At 46.1% G+C, this 17,839-nt stretch overlaps 1 protein-coding gene across 6 annotated transcripts; it reads right to left on the reverse strand.

The window, feature by feature from the left end:
• Positions 1-206: 206 nt before the first annotated feature.
• LOC128342466 (E3 ubiquitin-protein ligase Topors-like) lies at positions 207-17,711 on the reverse strand. 6 transcript variants are annotated; one of them, XM_053289765.1, is made up of 4 exons: positions 17,557-17,711; positions 13,817-13,913; positions 10,411-10,501; positions 207-2,400 (listed from the first exon to the last, which is right to left on the reverse strand). In XM_053289765.1, the coding sequence occupies exon 4, from the start codon at positions 2,395-2,397 to the stop codon at positions 646-648; it is 1,752 nt and encodes a 583-aa protein (XP_053145740.1). In that variant the 5' UTR covers positions 2,398-2,400; positions 10,411-10,501; positions 13,817-13,913; positions 17,557-17,711; the 3' UTR covers positions 207-645. The 6 variants fall into 6 exon arrangements, with proteins under 6 accessions (XP_053145740.1, XP_053145736.1, XP_053145737.1 ...); XM_053289761.1 differs by having other exon boundaries at positions 13,817-14,028; XM_053289762.1 differs by lacking the exon at positions 13,817-13,913.
• Between the last annotated feature and the right edge of the window lie 128 nt (positions 17,712-17,839).

Here is a 17,839-nt window from a genome sequence, read left to right on the forward strand (position 1 = left end):
CCCCAAGTGACTCCATGATGGAGCTGGTCATTGTGTGGGTGGCTGATCCGGCCGCCCAGGGCTAGCCGCCGGATCGTCTGTGTGGAGAGCGGGCCCGCTCTCCCCGCGAAACCCCTTACGGCTCTCCACCTTGCTCGTGTGGAGAGCCTCAGCAATTGTGGTTTCTGTGCAGTCTAATTTCTGAGGAACCCACACAAAACAGAGGGGAAGTGATAGTTTTGCTTTAATTAAAAGATCTATACAGAGATTATATAGAAATTATTTATACAGGGTTCATAAAATATCACAAAGACCTGGCCTCTGCTGCCCCTCTAAAGAAGTCTCTGGTATGGTTCAAGATATGTAAGTAGGATCAATTTCCAGTCAAAAAAGTAAATGTATGACTATACTTAAAAGAGATTTCTTTCTTTTTTCTTTTGGTCTCTGAACATTTTTTTCCTGTAAAGTGTTTAGATACTTTGTACAATTTTTATTGTTAATGTTTTGCTTCATATTCATATCAGATTTCTGTTATAATACATTAAACACATCTTTTTTTCATATATACGAATTTATTGGATTGAGAGTAACATGTATAACCTCAATAAGAGAACGATTTAACAAGTTCCCTTTGGGGTTAATGGACTGACGTCTCTGATGTGCAAATCAAGGTCTTCTGATGCATGAAAAACATCCACCATCCCACTTGGTAGCAGAACCACTTGGCGTATCTTCTGTGGAGCAATGAAATCCTGTAGGGTTAGGAATTTCTTCCCCTTCCCATGACAGCTGCTCATGATGATCAGCATCTCTTGCTTTCAACTCAATATGTTCAATAACCAAAATGTCTTCTGCTTTGGGCTGAAGGACCTCAATGACAATGATTTCCTCACCTTTGTGATGGATTAGCTTGGTGCTAAGGACATCTTTCTGTTGTGGTGGTGTCTGATCCACGCTATCTGTTTGTTGCACTTGAGGAGGGATTTGTAAATTAAACAGCTGATTGCTGCTAGCAAGCTGGCCACCATGAGAGACAGCTGAACCTCCACTACTGTGAGTGCCACCACCAAAGCTATGAGTTCTTAAAGCCTTCTGTTCTTCTCTGGCTTCCTCTTCATTGTCATCCACACTGTGTTGTGCACTCTCCGTGCAACTGGGGACAGACTTGCACAGGATTGATGTACTCTCTTCTACGTGACTGAGGACACATTTGTGCAATGCACAGAGTGATTTGGGTGTACCTAAGTGTGCATCAGCCTGGAAAAAAACATGCATGTTATCTTCACTTCTTACAAGTTCTGCATTTGAGGATCCAAAAGGAAGAAAAAAATCATCCAGGGCGTGGTCTGAACTGGAACTGGCCGATCCTCGTATTTCATCATCCCAGGTTCCTGCATCATTACTTGTCATTGATTCTCCATCTTCCCCCTCATTCTCATCTGAGTTTTCAATTCCTCCTTCCTCCTCCTCCTCTTCATCTTCTTCTGAAGATGATGAACTAAATGATGAATAGGACTGGAACCCATCATCATGCGTTGGAAAGGGAATATCATAACTGGCTCGCCAGTCATAGGCCTTAATATTGAAAGGGGAGCAAGCAAAACTGATGAATTCATGCAAGAAGTGATTGGTGTAATAAAGCAAATGAGGCTGTAGAAGATCAGCAAATGCTTGGCTGTCCAGATCATAGGTGGTTATGTTATTCAAAATAATATGCTGTATGTTATTGATCAGAGATGCGTGAGTACCACACAGTACTCTCAGCTCACGTTTTAGCCAGGGCACTAATCTGTTAAGGCGGACAGGGTTCCTGTGGAAAAAATCTGCAGATATGTCCCTATAAAAACCTCCACTTTGGACATTCCTGACACGCACTCCAGCTCGATAAAGTGCCCTCCTGAACTTGATTGTAAGCTGTTCTCTCATTTGACCAAGGGAGATTCCTCCTGGGTGAGATGACCTCCTTATTCCAAGCTGTCTCATCAGTTCATCAAGTGTTCTCATTCTGCCTTGAGCCTGGGGACCTGAGTGTCCTTCATACAAGATCCCGTTATCTGGCAGAGACTCTGGTCTTTGAGTGATCGCTGACCTCTCCCCACACATACCATAAGAAGCATTTTCAAAGGGTATAATGTACTCTTCAAAATCAGTGTCAGACCTTATGGTATGAAAGAAAGAATGAAAGCGCTGCTTACAGAGTGGACACTCTGCTTTCCTGTCCGACCACTCTAGGATACAAACAAAGCAGAATCTATGGAAGCAGGGATTTAAGAAGGCCACGTTCCGGATTCTTTCCAAACAGATTGGACATCTTGAGTCCGAAGGTCCATCGGTTGCTGAGGCAATGTTCTCATTTCCTGTCCCAGTGATGGATGAAAAGCTGTTGTCAGAATTAAGCTCTTCATTTGATGATGCCATAATCTAATGAATGAGAAAGAAGAATAGCCCAATCAATATAAAGGGTCACTTGAGTAAAATGTTTCTTAATGCAAATAGGCATATGAGTTAATTATTGAAGATGTGCCATCTTTTGAGCCCCTGGTGGCGCAGTGGTAAAACTGCCGCCCTGTAACCAGAAGGTTACAAGTTCGATCCTGACCAGGGGCTCAAGGTTGACTCAGCCTTCCATCCTTCCGAGGTCGGTAAAATGAGTACCCAGAATGTTGGGGGCAATATGCTAAAATCATTGTAAACCGCTTAGAGAGCTCTGGCTATAGAGCGGTATATAAATGTAAGTGCTATTGCTATTGCTATTGCTATTGCTATTTTTGTGATGACCTTGTTGGAGTTAAGAATGAAACTGAACAATGTTATCTTTACAGACAACTGTATTCCTTCCCCTCTTCACCAAATATACTGTAGTTTTCTAAATAGGCTCATTAACTATTAGGGAGAAATCAAGGGAAGTATAGGAAAGTGGAGAAATATGCTGCAGAAATATTAATGAGACTGAAGTTATATTTTGAGGACTGGCTCAAACAGAACCTTTGTCCCACTTCCTAGTGATAAGACCCCAGTCACATAACCCCTTTCATATCATAGCTGTCACTGCAACACTCAGCAAGCAGCCATCAGGGTCATCAGGGTCATGTGACAATAGCTGGCACATCTTGAAGGCTGCACAGTACGATTTAAAGGATGCTATTGCTACTGGATAGAATCAAGAATTTGTAACAGTGGGTCAACCGCTAATTCACACAGAGCTCAACATAACACCCGTCACATGAGCCCTCAGTGCACATTGCCAGGGCCACCTGCTGCAGAAATCATGTGACAGACTCCTTTTGGACTCGTGCCTCCTGCTTGAGCAGCAGGTAGAAGCTGCGGCCAGAAGTGCTTTTGCCCAGCTCCATCTGATTCGTCAATTATGCCCTTACCTTGATCGGCAGGCATTAATGACAGTGACCCATGCCATTGTTGTCTCCCGTTTAGACTATTGTAGCGCTCTATATCTAGGGTTACCTTTGAGGACAATCGGGAAGCTGCAGCGGGTCCAGAATGCAGCGGCTCGTCTACTCATGGGTGCCAGAAAATATGACAGGGTGACACCTCTCCTACAGTCATTGCACTGGTTGCCTATTCACTTCCAAGCTTAATTTAAGATTCTGGTTCTGACCTTCAAAGCCTTGCGGGGCCTGGCGCCTGTTTACCTACAGACCCGCCTCTCCCATCCAGTTACATCCCGTCCGGTTAGATCAGCTCAGATGGCCCTCCTGTCAGTCCCTGATTTCTGAGATGTTCGGGGCTCTAGGACCTGTGAAAGGGCCTTCTCAGTTGCTGCCCCGCTCCTTTGGAACTCTCTCCCCCTACAGATCCGGCTAGCACCTTCCTTACCAATCTTCAAATTGCTATTGAAGACTTTTCTTTTTCGCCAGGCCTTTGCCCTGTAGTTCATTTTCTGTTTTTTGGTAGCTACTTTAGTTCTTTAATATATTTTAATTATTAATGGAATGTAATTTTTAATGTTGCCTGTTTGCCTGTTGTTGTCCACCTCCCAGAGTCTTCGGAGTGGGCGGTATATTAAATGTCTCTAATAATAATTATAATAATTATAATTGTATCACTGACAAGTCACAAGCGGAACAAAGATTCTGGCTTGCTTATCAGAAATCCCAGTCTGCCTGAGCCTATGCAACTGCTCCAGGTTTGTTCTGTGGTGCTCCCAATGGGCTGCAAAAGCTCTAAGCAGTGGTGGGTGGTGAGAGCGGCACTGCGGGGGTGGGGGGCAGAGAGAGCTACCTTTCAAAGTCCTTTCTGCCGATAACCAGCTAGCTGCAGGGAGCAGTGGTGTGCTACCTGGCATTCCGAGGTGGTGGCTGCCCCGCCTCTGGTATTCACCTGTGCATGCACAGTGGCCATTTGTGTGGTCAGCAACACCATGCTAACCATGCAAACGGACACTGTGCATGTGCAGAGGCCAGGTGAGTGCCATAGGCAGGGCAGCTGCTGCTTGGGATGCCAGGTGGTGACCAGTGAGGACTTTTGAAGGTACCTCTCACCGCACCACACCACACCACACCACCCTCACTGGCCACCATTGACTCTAAGTATACTTCTAGAGCTGGAGGGGAGCTAGTCTACTCCTTACCAGAAGAGGTCAATCCCTACCACTTTAAGACACAGTTGTGCTGCAGACAGAAGATGAGACGCAGTTGATAAGCATAGCACCAGGGGTGACTAATGTTCTCTTAACAATGAGGTTGGGACCCGGCCTAAATTTGGAATGGTATCAACATTTCGAGACAGTGAAATTTGAAGTGAATTTCAGGTTTCCTCCCAAGAAGAAACATCTGGGGATTTTCAAGGGAGCCAAATGGATTTTATTAAGAGAAGTGAAATTGCTTAGAAGATTAACATAGGAACATGGGAACCTGCCATATACTGAGTCAGACCATAGGTCCATCTCAGTATTTTCTACCCAGATTGGCAGTGGCTCTCCAAGGCTGCAGGCAGGAATCTCTCTCATCCCTATCTTGGAGATGCCAGGGTGGGAACTTGGAACCTAAATGTTCTTCCCAGAGTGGCTCCATCCCCTAAGGAGAATATCTTACAGTGCTTATACATCGTCTCCCATTCATATGCAACCAGGGTGGACCCTGCTTAGCTAAGGGGACAAGTCATGCTTGCTACCACAAGACTAGGTCTAAATATGCTCAGGACTGTAAGTGCAGCCAAGATTTTTGAAAACACTGTAGTTCTAGTTGGTGTGTATTCATGATGCTATCTCTTAATTCCTATTCTGACACTGTTTCCCTCTGTTTAAAGGTGACAGTACTTTATGCACAACAAGCAACTAATATTACTGCATATATTTCTGCACATATTGCTTAAGAGATTTCTGCACAGGCTTTTACTGGCAGTAGTGTTGCAGTTCAGTCTCAGCAGTAATTTGAAGACACACAGCTCCTCACAAAGTTATATTCAGCAGAATCAAATGATACAACTTTTCCTGGACTGTGCCACTTCAGGCTTCAGGTGTCCTAGGAGTGTGTGCATGTGCACACACATCTGAATTCTCCTTCACCAAAACAAAACACAACAAATAATCCTGTGTGTTGAAAATTAGCATTTAAGGACAAATGATTCAAGCCTGTAACCAGAGTGCAGCCAGTGGGTGCACTGCCCCACTTACATCACTGTTTTGCCCCACCTAGGATTTTCTTTCAAGTGGCTTTTGAAATTGGGCCATGACAGCCTCCATTAAAAGAATGACAGCATTTAAGAACTGGCACCATCAGGGGCATTGCTATGTGCTTAAAAGATCCAGGGCACAGGCTCACAGCCTCCCCCAGTTTTGATAATTAAACCTTTTCAAGCTCTATAGAGCAATTCAGCACTTTCTTCCAGTTTTTAAAGCCATTAACCACCAGTAAAAGTTTGTTATATCTTATGCGTTTGGGCAATGAGTGTTGCTAGGGTGCTATTAGGACTGGTGCTATTAGGATACTTTCTTTTCGAAAGTATCTTGAACTGTACTATTGCTTCTTGAGGCAGCCTTGCCACTAAATGAAATTTGGAAGAGAGTTACTATATATTAGTCTCTCACTCCTCATCCTTCCCCCCCTTTTTTTAGGGTGGTGGGTTAACAGTACTTTGGGGGGGCTCAGTGTCTGCTGCCACTGCCCCTTCCATTAAGTCAGATGGACTGCTGCTAATTACAAGGGCCAGCCACCGATTCTTCAATTGAGCCTGGCAGGAGGGCCACTTGCCACCTCCTCAATTGGGCTTTACAGCCAAAGAGGAGGTACATAGGAACACAGGAAGCTGCCTATATACTGAGGGGCTGCTATATATACTGAGTCAGACCACTGGTCTATCTAGCTCAGTATTGTCTTCACAGACTGGCAGTGGCTTCTCCAAGGTTGCAGGCAGGAATCTCTCTCAGCCCTATCTTGGAGAAGCCAGGGAGGGAACTTGGAACCTTCTGCTCTTCCCAGAGCGGCTCCATTCCCTGAGGGGAGGATATTACAGTGCTCACACTTCTAGTCTCCCTTTCATATGCAACCAGGGTGGTCCCTGATTAGCAAAGGGGACAGGTCATGCTTGCTACCACAAGACCAGCTCTCCATAGTGGTGGGGAAAACCTGCAAAGCTGGATTTTTACATTCCAGCTCAGAGCACACCTCCTCACCATCACCTCCTGCTTTGTCCAACAAAGTCAGTGGTTGGGGCATGTGCAATAGGCAGGCAGGCAAGAGCTTTGGGGCACCTGGCCAAAAGTTTAGGGCGGGTGCACCTTCTGCTTAGTGCTGGCAATGCTGATGGGAACAACTGAATAAACAAAATGGCAGGTGGTGCTGGTATTCCCTCCCAAAGTGCAATAGGAGGACTCGAAACATCTGCTCACTTAAGATTTCCCCTGACTCAGAATGGATTTTTCATGGTCAAAATCACCCTATGATTACTCAAGTAATCCTTTAATGTAGTAACATGACCTCTGAAACGTTAAATGTTAGAACTTTCTATTATGGCTAGAATGCTATTATAGCATTAGATTCAACCCCTTTGTTGTGCTTTTCCATTTCATTTTTAGTTGTGTTCACTACCCAGCTAACAATAAAGTAGCACGTTTGTTTGCCCGCAATAAGAAGTGAATAAAAGTAGGGGTGTGCATGGAACTGCTCTGGGCAGTTCGATTTGAGTTCAAATCAAACTCAAACTGAACTGCCCAGTCCATGAGCCAATTTGTTAGAACTGGCTGGCCGTTTGCTTCTGCACTAGAACAGGGTCTGACGGGTTCAGCCCGGTTCCACTTGGTTCTACATGCTTGCAAAGGGGAATCTAGAAAGGATTCCCCTTTACAACCCAAGGGGGAGAACCCTATGGGGTTGGAAAGAGAGGGCAGGGCTGGGCAGGAGGTCACCTCACATGCTGTGGCGGTGGCTTGGCTCCTTGGCAGCGATGGGATGGGTCAACTCCTCTAGGCCCCACCGACACACCCCTCCATCGATGCCGGCCACTGGGCTGCACTGATGGGGGGAGCACCGGTGGGGCCTAGGGGAGCCACCGCTGGCCCACCACTGAGGAGCCGAGCACATCAGGTGACTTCCCACCTGCCCCCACCCTCCCTTTTCAACCCCATCGAGTCCCCCCCCCTTGCTTATAAAGGAGAATCCTTACTAGATTTCCCTTTGCAAACATGTAAAACTGGCCAAAGAGGGCCAAACTCAGATTGCCCCCTCTTTGGTGGGGGCTGTTCCAGTTCAAGCTTGGATCGGTTGAACCGGGCCAGTTCAAATTGAACCCAGTTTGAACCAGTTTCACATATCCCTGAATAAAAGCAGGTTTCTTCTGAAATCATTATTATCGTAAATAGACAGAGCAGGGTTGGGAGCTTAAAAGGTAAAACTAAGAGATAACATACAGTGATCTGGAAGAAGATCTGTCCTGGGTTACTCAGTAAAGCATCCACTATGCTCACAATCATAGTGGCTAAAAGATTTTTTTCCCCGAAGCAATTTGTTTGTTTGTTTGATGAGAGGACAGGATGAATACAGAGTCTTAGAGGAATAAAAACACTGCTGCCACTACAGTTAGCTGGCTGGCCACATAGGCTGTTCTCAGGCCAGGGCTTCAAGTACTCCAGATTGCAGCACTTGCTCTATTATTTCTGATTTCCCCCTGAATGTGTGCACAGCAGCATGAGACCATTTCAGAGTTGCTAGGCAGAAAGGTCAACCCAGCATCCAATAAAAAAAATTCCAATTGCTTCCCACAATTAGTTTCTAATTGCTGAGTTAGTCCTTTATAGGGCAACCAATTTGACAGTTTTCCCTGGTTGTCTGACAAGAAGGAGAATCTGTAGAGATGTCAGGATCAAGTCTAGGAGGAGGGGTTATGACACACCCCAAGGTCTTTATTTCCTCTCTGTCCTTCCAGCTGTAGTATGTCCAACTTTGTTATCTGGGTGGGATCAGAAACTGAAATACCTGGTGCAGCTTAACATCCTTATTTCTTATGAAGCAAGAAATGTACCAGTCATTTAATCCTCATGTTCATAATTAATTTTCCGTTAATGTGACCTTTACATAGCCTATTATGTAAGATAATGCTCTCTGCATGGAGGAATGAGAGAGAAAGTGGTAATTCTCTTTCTATTTAGCAGGGGGAAAACAACTGTCCCTATTCAGTCCTGATACAGCATCCTCAACAGATTCCCCTTTACCAGCAGAACTTCGAGCCTTCCGAGCCAGCTCGGTTCAGAATCGAACAGGGTCTGGTTCGAGTGTGTACAAAACTGGGTCGGGCTGGGTCTGCTCGAATCCAGTTTGTATTCAAGCCAAACTTGCAAAACCAGTTTTGTGCACGCTCTATCCAGCAATGACAGCGCTGCTCTCTTCTGCTCCTCTTTGGAACTACACATCATGTCAGCCATTATTATCGATATGCTGCTTTTCAACAGAAAACCTGTCCAACTGGTTTACATAGAGAAAGGATAAGAAGATAGTTCCCTGTCCCCAAAGGGCTCACAATCTAAAAAGAAACATAGATATTAGTATTAGGGTCATATTTCTTCCCACTCTAGCAAATAAGAAAAATGGGGATGATGCTGGTAATGTGACTGCTGGTTCTCTACTGCAGCACTGCTGCCACGATCTCCTAAGGGAGCTTAGCTCACTTTCCAGGGATCATGGGAACCACCGGACTCGCAGGCGCTGGTGCTCCCAAGGCAGCTAGCCTGCCTAATTACCCCTCTCCTTAAACGAGGTTAACGGAGTGAGCGCTCCGTCAACCTCATCTTTTGGCCTCATGTATCGCCACAGTCAATAAGGCCGCCCAGGGCTGCCGTTTGATCATCTGCCTGCTCTCCCCACAGAACCCCCTCCAGCACTTCACACTGATCATGTGAAGTGCCTCACTGTCTTTCATCCCACTTGGAACTGTGCATCATATCAGCCTATATATATAGATAGATAGATAGATAGATAGATAGATAGATAGATAGTTACTGCCTTCCCGTTCCCCTTCCTCACATCCTTCTTGGGCTTTGAGAGGAGGAAAGAATTCATCTAGCACTGTGTGCAAGCAAAAATCACTGTAGAAGTAAGCCCCACCTAGACGTGTGGCTGCTCTACCTAACACAGGAGGCTGGCTACAGGGCTGATAAGCTGTCTCCATAGCATGAGGAGGAGGAGGAGGAGGATTTTTAGTACAAAGACCTTGGCTACAATCTTCACATATCTGAGATTTAAGGATACTCCTGAGATATAATCCTAAACTGCCTTGATTACATCGGTAAAATTTCCAGAAAACCAACACATTTGGATTGCAATCTCAATTTCCATGTTCAAAGAACTCCAGCCCACTTTTGAGTTACGTAGGTTGTACCCTTTGAAGGAGAGATGATGTGAACGTTCGTCACTCTCATGTTTTCAGTAGAATTTAGCAAGAAAGAGAAATTACGTTTGTTCACAACAACCCTGTATGCAAGGCGGGGAGGGAATGCATGACTGCACCTACCTTCCCCCCAGCCGATATCATGTTTTTTGCTTTGGCCATGTGGCTCTCATAGCAGGAATCACACGGCCATCTGGAGGTCAAGGAAATGCAGCCCAGCCTCCATGAACCTCTCAATCGACACTGTGAGGAACACAGCACATTCAGAGATTTCCCTGCTGCTTGGGGTTCTAGGCATCCAGCTCTGTGGCTGCTCAGCCTACAGGCAGCCCAAGCAGACACACAACCAGGTACCAGAGTACAAGGGCACACATGCAAGGCACACATGCAACCTTTTACCTCCGTAATAGCCTGGGGCTGGCGGGGGGGGGGGGACTCAGGCAACCCAGCAGGACAGCGCCAGGATTGGGCCCAATCTCGCCACTCATACAAGCAGCCCTACCCAGGTAGGGCTATCAACCCTGAGTTGGGCTGCTCATGTGAACAGCCTCATTATTTGCCTTTCTTTATTTCTTAGACATTTTAACGTCTCACCTCTCGCTCTATGAATAAACACCACCTGCCACAAAAGGCTTTTATCGTGTTCTTGATAGGCTCTTATCAGGAGCTGTAAGCATGTGAAGCCCTGGAACAAATACATAAGAAAAAGGTATCCTTGACCATGTGCAGAGTGCTATTTTCTCAGCAACCAAATATTCACAATCATTTTGACAATTTTGGGAATGAAATAATGACTGTATGCTTTCCAAGTTGGGAGCTCTCACTTTCAAAAAGAAGCACTCTCTCCCGCAAATCCCCAAGCCTGATGACTGCTCAAAGAAGGTGTGGGGGAGAGGGCTAACCACCTCCTCTGCCCACTGTTTTGCAGTGTTTCTTTGTAAGCAGCAATGTGTTCCCCACCCTCGATTGATAAGAGCTGGTCTTGTGGTTCCCCACCCTCGACTGAGGAGAGCTGGTCTTGTGGTAGCAAGCATGACTTGTCCCCTTAGCTAAGAAGGGTCTCCCCTGCTTGCATATGAATGGGAAACTTGATGTATGATCACTGTTAGTTATTCCCTTTAGGAGATGGAACTGCTCTGGGAAGAGCAGAAGGTTCCAAGTTTCCTCCCTGGCATCTCCAAGATAGGGCTGAGAGAGATTCCTTCCTGCAGCCTTGGAGAAGCTGCTGCCAGTCTGTGTAGACAATACTGAGTTATATGGTCCTATGGTCTGACTCAGTATATGGCAGCTTCCTATGTTCCTATTTTCCTAAGCATCTTTCCTTGTTGGTCTTGGATGGGTGGTTGGGCCCAGTATTAACATCATGGGATTACTCCCACTAGAAATAATGGAAGGGTCATCATGCACATGCGATCGTGCAATTTTACGTATCAGCACAAGTGCACTCTTACACCATGGGCATTGTTTTAGACACTTGCAGCAGTGCAGGCAGTTGCAAACTGCCTGCATTACTCTGCACAGGATGTCAGCTGTCATCTCTGAACAGAAAACTATTCATTTTACTTGAAAACCACCACATGTATCTGAAATGTTAGGAAACAGCAATCCTTAACATATATAACCTTCCTTGTGTTCACAGCATTTCACAGATATATTTTCTAGGAAGGGGTGGAGCCACCATTGGGTGAATGGGTTCAAAGAACCCGGGCCAGTGCCCCCAGGGCCATGCCTCACGGTCCCAGACACACACCCTTGTTAATTTGGCAAAGAGGCACCTCTTAACATGGTGATTCTCTTTATTTAGCAGGGGAGAGTAACTGGCTCTATCCACCCACAGCACAGCACCTCCAGTGACTGTTGCTGGTGTCTACCTTATGTTTCTTTTTAGATTGTGAGCCCTCTGGGGACAGGGATCCATCTTATTTATTTATTATTTCTCTGTGTAAACCGCCCTGAACCATATTTGGAAAGGCGGCATAGAAATCAAATAAATAAATAAATACATACATACATACATACATGAAGTGAATTTTCTAGGCAAATTTATTTATTTATTTATTTATTAGAGACATTTAATACACCGCCCGCTCCGTAGACTCCGGGCGGTGCACAACAACATGCAAACAGGCAACATTAAAAATTACATTACATTAATAATTAAAAATTATTTAAAAACTAAAGTAACTAACGAAGAACAGAAAAACGAACTACGTACATTCGGGGAGGGGGCGGCAGGCAAAAGGCTTCTTAAAGCCTTTTTCAGCAGCAGCTCCGTTCGGGGAAGGGGCGGCAGGCAAAAGGCTTCTTAAAGCCTTTTGCAGCTACATTGGGGAGGGGGCGGCAGGGGGATTTGACAGAGGAAACAACAAAACATAAAAGATCTGAGAGCCAATGGCGCAACGCCGATCACTTAAAGAAATAAGGGAAGTAAGGGCGCACGCGCAGCCAAGCGGGGAAAGGGGAGGCAGGGAGGTATCCTGCCGCCCCATAGCTAAAAGAAATACGGCCGCCGGGGTTGGAAAGCACGGGAGGGGTAAGTAAACGCTTCCCCGCCCTTAAAGGAACTCCCCACCCCAATCTATCCGAACCTGAACCACCCATGTCAGGACCGGTCTGGAGGCCTTTAGAATGGCCTCCGAACCGGTCCGGGCACATCACTAGTCTCCTCATAACATTCCTGTCTCCTAGGCTGAAGGACATGTGTCCTAAGTCATCCATTGAGCTACATTGCTGTGCAAAAATTGAATCAGGTCATGGCATAGTGACACTGACGACAGCCCATGCCTAAATTTTTTGGTGGGCCACACTGCCACTACTATCACAGCACCCACATCTGCCTCTGGCCTCCACTCACCCCTGACTCAAGGCACAGCTAGGTGCAAGAATTGAGTCAAGCTAGTTCCCTAGAAAGCAGATGTGGCTGGGGGGAGAACTAAAGCACAACATGAGCAGGCAGGAAGAAAGAGATGAACTCTTCCCCCATCTGCCCCCCACCAATTGCTTCCCTGCCCTATTTCCAGTGGGGTTCACATCTGGTCACAGAGTCCACTGGGATAAGTGTATCCCCCCCACACACCATGCTTTATAGGGAAATGATGGTGACATGGTTGTCAGCAGTGGGTTTGCCACTGTCATGCCATGTTGCACTGAGTACAGGGTGCAGATGGTGAGGCAAGTATGCTTGCCCTTCCCATGTGCAGAGGATCTCTGACCCAGTAAGTAGATAAGCAGATCGTCGCCATAGTGTTTTGATTGTTTTAAATGTTGTTTTAGAATATTGTTTTAAAGAAATTTTAAATTGTGTTTTAAATTTCTTGTTTTTGTTTTTAACGAATGTTTTAATGTTGTTTTTATCTTCTTGTAAACTGCCCAGAGACGTAAGTTTTGGGCGGTATAAAAATATGTAAAATAAATAAATAAATAAATAAAAATAGCTGTCCATGAACCATAGTTGTCCGACGTTATGTCATTGCAAGGTAATATGTGAGCATTTTTAATTACAACTTGATTGGCTAGATTTTATGCACATGACTTGGCTAAAGTTGATGATGAGCTACAGTTTTGAAACAAGGTCCCATGTCCCACACTCGGACTCCTGAGCAATGGTTATTTGCAAAATACAGCATTGGGTCAATGGTAGTGGTGGCAGGCAGTGGCATCAGAGCCATCCAAGACCTACAAGGAAAGATGCTTAGGGACATAGGAAGCTGTCTTATACTGAGTCAGACCATTGGTCCATATAGCTCAGTATTGTCTACACAGACTGGTAGCGGCTTCTCCAAGGTTGCAGGTTGCATTTACGCCTGCTCACTGAGTAAAAAGGCACCTTTTAAAGTGGTGAATCTCTTCTCTTTTCTGATTGTAAGCCCTTTGGGGACAGGGGAACATCTTATTATTTATCCTTCTCTGAAAACCGCTGTGAAAAGCTTCTGTTGAAAAGCAGTATAGAAATGTTTGTAGGCAGAGAGAACAAGCAGCAAGTGGGAGACCATTTACTCACCGCTGTGCCAGCATGCAAAGAGGATGACTCGGTAGCTAGCTGGCTGCCCTGCCTTGAGCCAAGAGGTGAAGTTGCTGGTGTAGCTGGGGAGAGCAGGCTGGGTGGCCCGTTGGGGAGGAAGACAGAGGCTTATATGTGAGGCAAACCAGACCAGGAGATGAATTTCCAGTTAAGAAGCAGGGGACTTGAGAACTCAGCACCTAGGCAGCAAACTGAGAAGACATACAGCTCACCTGGTCATCAGTTTCACAGTGGTGAGTTGTATTCTCAAATTACCTAATTTTTATCAAACTATCTATATAATTAATTCTCTTAGCCAGCCATGTGTGGGGATGCATGGCAAGGCTATGCGTGGCAGAACACATAGCCATTGGGCGGGAGAGCTCCAGCAGTCCAGTGGAATGCCCATCATTGGGTGAGAGAGCTCTGGAAGTCCAGCAGTGGAGAACAGTAACAGCAGACTACCAGGACTGAGGGAGAGGATTGAACGCTGCAGAAAGATTGGGGCCCGATTGGTTGACCAGCTGAGAGGAGGAGTAGGCCGAGGAGGCTGAGGAGGAGGAGGCTGAGGAGGGCGCGTTGCTCTGGTGGCTGGGGGCAGCTAGCTGCACGAGGGTGGCCAAACAAAAAGTGAAGTGGGATCAGGGACTTGGGGAATGAGCTCGTCAAGAGGTGGTGGTGGGCCTGGTCCGGCCACGGTGAGGAGGCGGCTGGGGGGGGGGGTGAGGTGGTTTCTGGGCTGCCACGAAGAGGAGGTGGCATGAGGATGCAGCAAGCGGTGGAGCTGCGCCACTGAGAGCAGCCAGGCTGGGCGGGCAGCAGAACCCCGCCGCACCTGGCAGGGAAGGAAAGCACTACCAGCAGGCAGGGAGGGGAAAGTGAGAGGAGGCGTTCGGCAGAGCTGCACCACTGAGAAGAGCCCAGCCGGGGAAGGAAAGCGTGGCAACAACCTAGCGGCACAGATCCTATACCCCTGTTAACTTGGCAAAGAGGCACCTTTTAATGTGGTGATTCTCTTTATTGAGCAGAGGGAGAGTAACTGGCCCTATCCTCCCCCAGCACAGTACCTCCAGTGACTGTTGCCTGTGTCTCTCTTATGTTTCTTTTTAGATTGTGAGCCCTTTGGGGACAGGGATCCATCTTATTTATTTATTATTTATTTCTCTGTGTAAACTGCCCTGAGCCATTTTTGGAAGGGCGGTATAGAAATCAAATAAATCATCATCATCATCATCATCATCATCATCAATATTTGCACAATATAAGTGGAAAATCAGACATCACCAGGACCTGGCAATGGCTTAAGAATGGCAACTTGAAGAAAGAAACAGAGGGTTTAATACTGGCTGCACAAGAACAGGCACTAAGAACAAATGCAATAAGAGCAAAAGTAGAAAAATCCACCACAAACAGCAAGTGCCGCCTTTGTAAAGAAGCAGATGAAACAGTGGACCACCTAATCAGCTGTTGTAAAAAGATCTCACAGACTGACTACAGACAAAGGCATGACAAGGTAGCAGGGATGATACACTGGAACATCTGCAAAAAATACAAGCTACCTGTAGCCAAACATTGGTGGGACCATAAAATTTAAAAAGTGGTAGAAAATGAAGATGTAAAAATATTATGGGACTTCCGACTACAAACAGACAAACATCTGCCACACAATACACCAGATATAACTGTAGTCAAGAAGAAAGAAAAACAAGTTAAAATAATCGACATAGCAATACCAGGGGCTAGCAGAATAGAAGAAAAAGAAATAGAAAAAATCACCAAATACAAAGATCTACAAATTGAAATTGAAAGGCTGTGGCAGAAAAAGACCCAAATAATCCCAGTGGTAATTGGCACCCTGGGTGCAGTTCCAAAACAACTTGAAGAGCACCTCAACACCATAGGGGCCACAGAAATCACCACCAGCCAATTACAAAAAGCAGCTTTACTGGGAACAGCCTATATTCTGCGACGATATCTATAACAACAGCAACATCATTGACAATAAAATTCTGGCATCCCAGGTCCTTGGGATGTCTGGATCAAACAAACCAGTCAACAACACCTGCCTGTGTAAATAAATAAATAAATAAATAAATAATATATGCCAGAGAGTTTGGCAGCTGGGGGTGGCTGGCGATGGGCTACCTCACGAAGCGGCAAGGAGTTTGGGGACTGTGAGCGGCTGGCAGTTGTGGGAGGAGAAAGTGAGCAAGAGACTGGTGGTGGGGAGAGCGAGTGAGAGAGTGGGGGGAGAGAGAGAGTGTGTGGGGGAGAGAAAGAGGGAGACAGTGGGGGAGGGGGATGCCACATATGCACTAATTTGCATATGTTTATTGGTTCATATACCAATAAACATATGCAAATTTAATGCAGACTTTTTGGAGATTTTTTGGTGAAAAGTGTTATATTTCCCTTTTGGGGGGTAATGGATATCAACTTTTTTCACCATCTGGACCTGGCAACCCTAAGATGCCTCCCCCCCATCTCCTGCTGTTACTCCCTTGCAACTGTTACTTAGACACATCTCACCTCAGAGGCTGGAGGGGGTCTATAGACATCCCACCGGCAGTCACTGATAGATCTGTTCTCCATGAATTTGTCTACGCCTCTTTTAATGAGAGTAGAGATCGAATGGGTGGCTGGCAGACTATTGTGCTGCTCTTCCTCTCACCTCTGCTTGGGGATGTAGGAAGGACTGGAGTCAGAATATTCTGGTGTAGCGGGGACAGCCTTTAGCCAGGCCCAAGCCAAAGGTGGGAGGAGGAGGAGGAGGAATGGAGAGGCTTGGCTCATGCTTGTGTCTGTAGGGAAGCCAGGAACTGGGCTGTTGTGCTAACAGAAAAGCAGGAGAGGCAAACTTAACTGAAACTTAACTACAGGAGATCCTGCTTAAGGAGAGTTTCCTATCCATAGTTGTGCAGATCTTGTGGGAGTTACTGGAATCAAACAGAAGCAATGTTGGAGCATATGGAGCAAGCAACATTCTAACACAGCTGCAGCTGGCTGCTCCTCCAGATCAGTGGTGCTCTTACCCCTGGACTTCGGGGCCCCCAAATCCTCTTTAGTCTGTCCTGGATGGTGTGGCCACCTGGCCAAGCATGATGATGCTTAATTTGCAGGGGAGGGGCGGGGGCCTCTAAAGGCCTCTAGGTCCAGCCTCCAAAATTACATAGGTGCACCAATGCTCCAGATTCCTGGGAACTGGATTCTCAGTCTGGAGACCTGCTACTATTCCCATTATTAGGATGGCTTCAGAGGTCTCTTTTTCGGTTCCTTGAAGACTAGTTGGTGACTAGAACAAAAACATTTCAATCAATTCTGAGTTCCTACAGGGGCAAGTGTCCTACCTGCCTCACCTCCCTATAAATACTTATGTAGTCAAACTTTGGGCCTATGAAGCATGTGAGGACTTATTTTTCCAGCATACTCCAGAGATCCTGGAGTAGCCAGTTTTTCCATTAAGTGCAGAACTTTAAATAATCTTATTTTCCTATACCCTTTTCACCTCTGCCTGTGTTTTCTTCCCCACAACTATTTCTCTATAAGCTGCATTTCTGCTCTCCCCCAAAGGGTCTTTCTTCTCCCCCAACAGTTAAAAAACATTTTCTCTCTCTCCTCAAAACATATTATTCTTGCCCCCGCCCCAATAAATGGACCTGAGAAGAGGCTCCTCAGTCTTCCACTTCGTCTGCACCCCTGCAAACAGAGCTAAGCAATTCCAAAGAGTGCAAATATTTTACCTGGAGATTTTGGCTAATATTTTGTTTCCTTCTTGTCTAGTATCTCTTTCTCGCTCTACTCTGAGGTCTCCTCCTGCCTCCTTTTCTCCTCATGTCTCTGCCTTTTCCCTAAGTATCCATGTCCCTTGAGCAGCTTGGGACAAGCAACATTCTGACTGGGCATTTTGATGATGTCATAATCACAGGCAGAAAAACATCCAGCTCACAATGCTGTCATTGCCGGTGGGCCTTACCAGTGAAAAGGTGAACTCAGAGGTCATTCTCACGACCGGCCCTACCTGGG

The sequence above is a fragment of the Hemicordylus capensis genome, chromosome 2, assembly GCF_027244095.1.
Source record: "Hemicordylus capensis ecotype Gifberg chromosome 2, rHemCap1.1.pri, whole genome shotgun sequence".
NCBI lineage: Eukaryota > Metazoa > Chordata > Lepidosauria > Squamata > Cordylidae > Hemicordylus > Hemicordylus capensis.

Excerpts from the sequence above, each read along its gene's own strand:
- LOC128342466 (XM_053289763.1), bottom strand. The coding sequence starts at position 2,397 with ATGGCATCATCAAATGAAGAGCTTAATTCTGACAACAGCTTTTCATCC.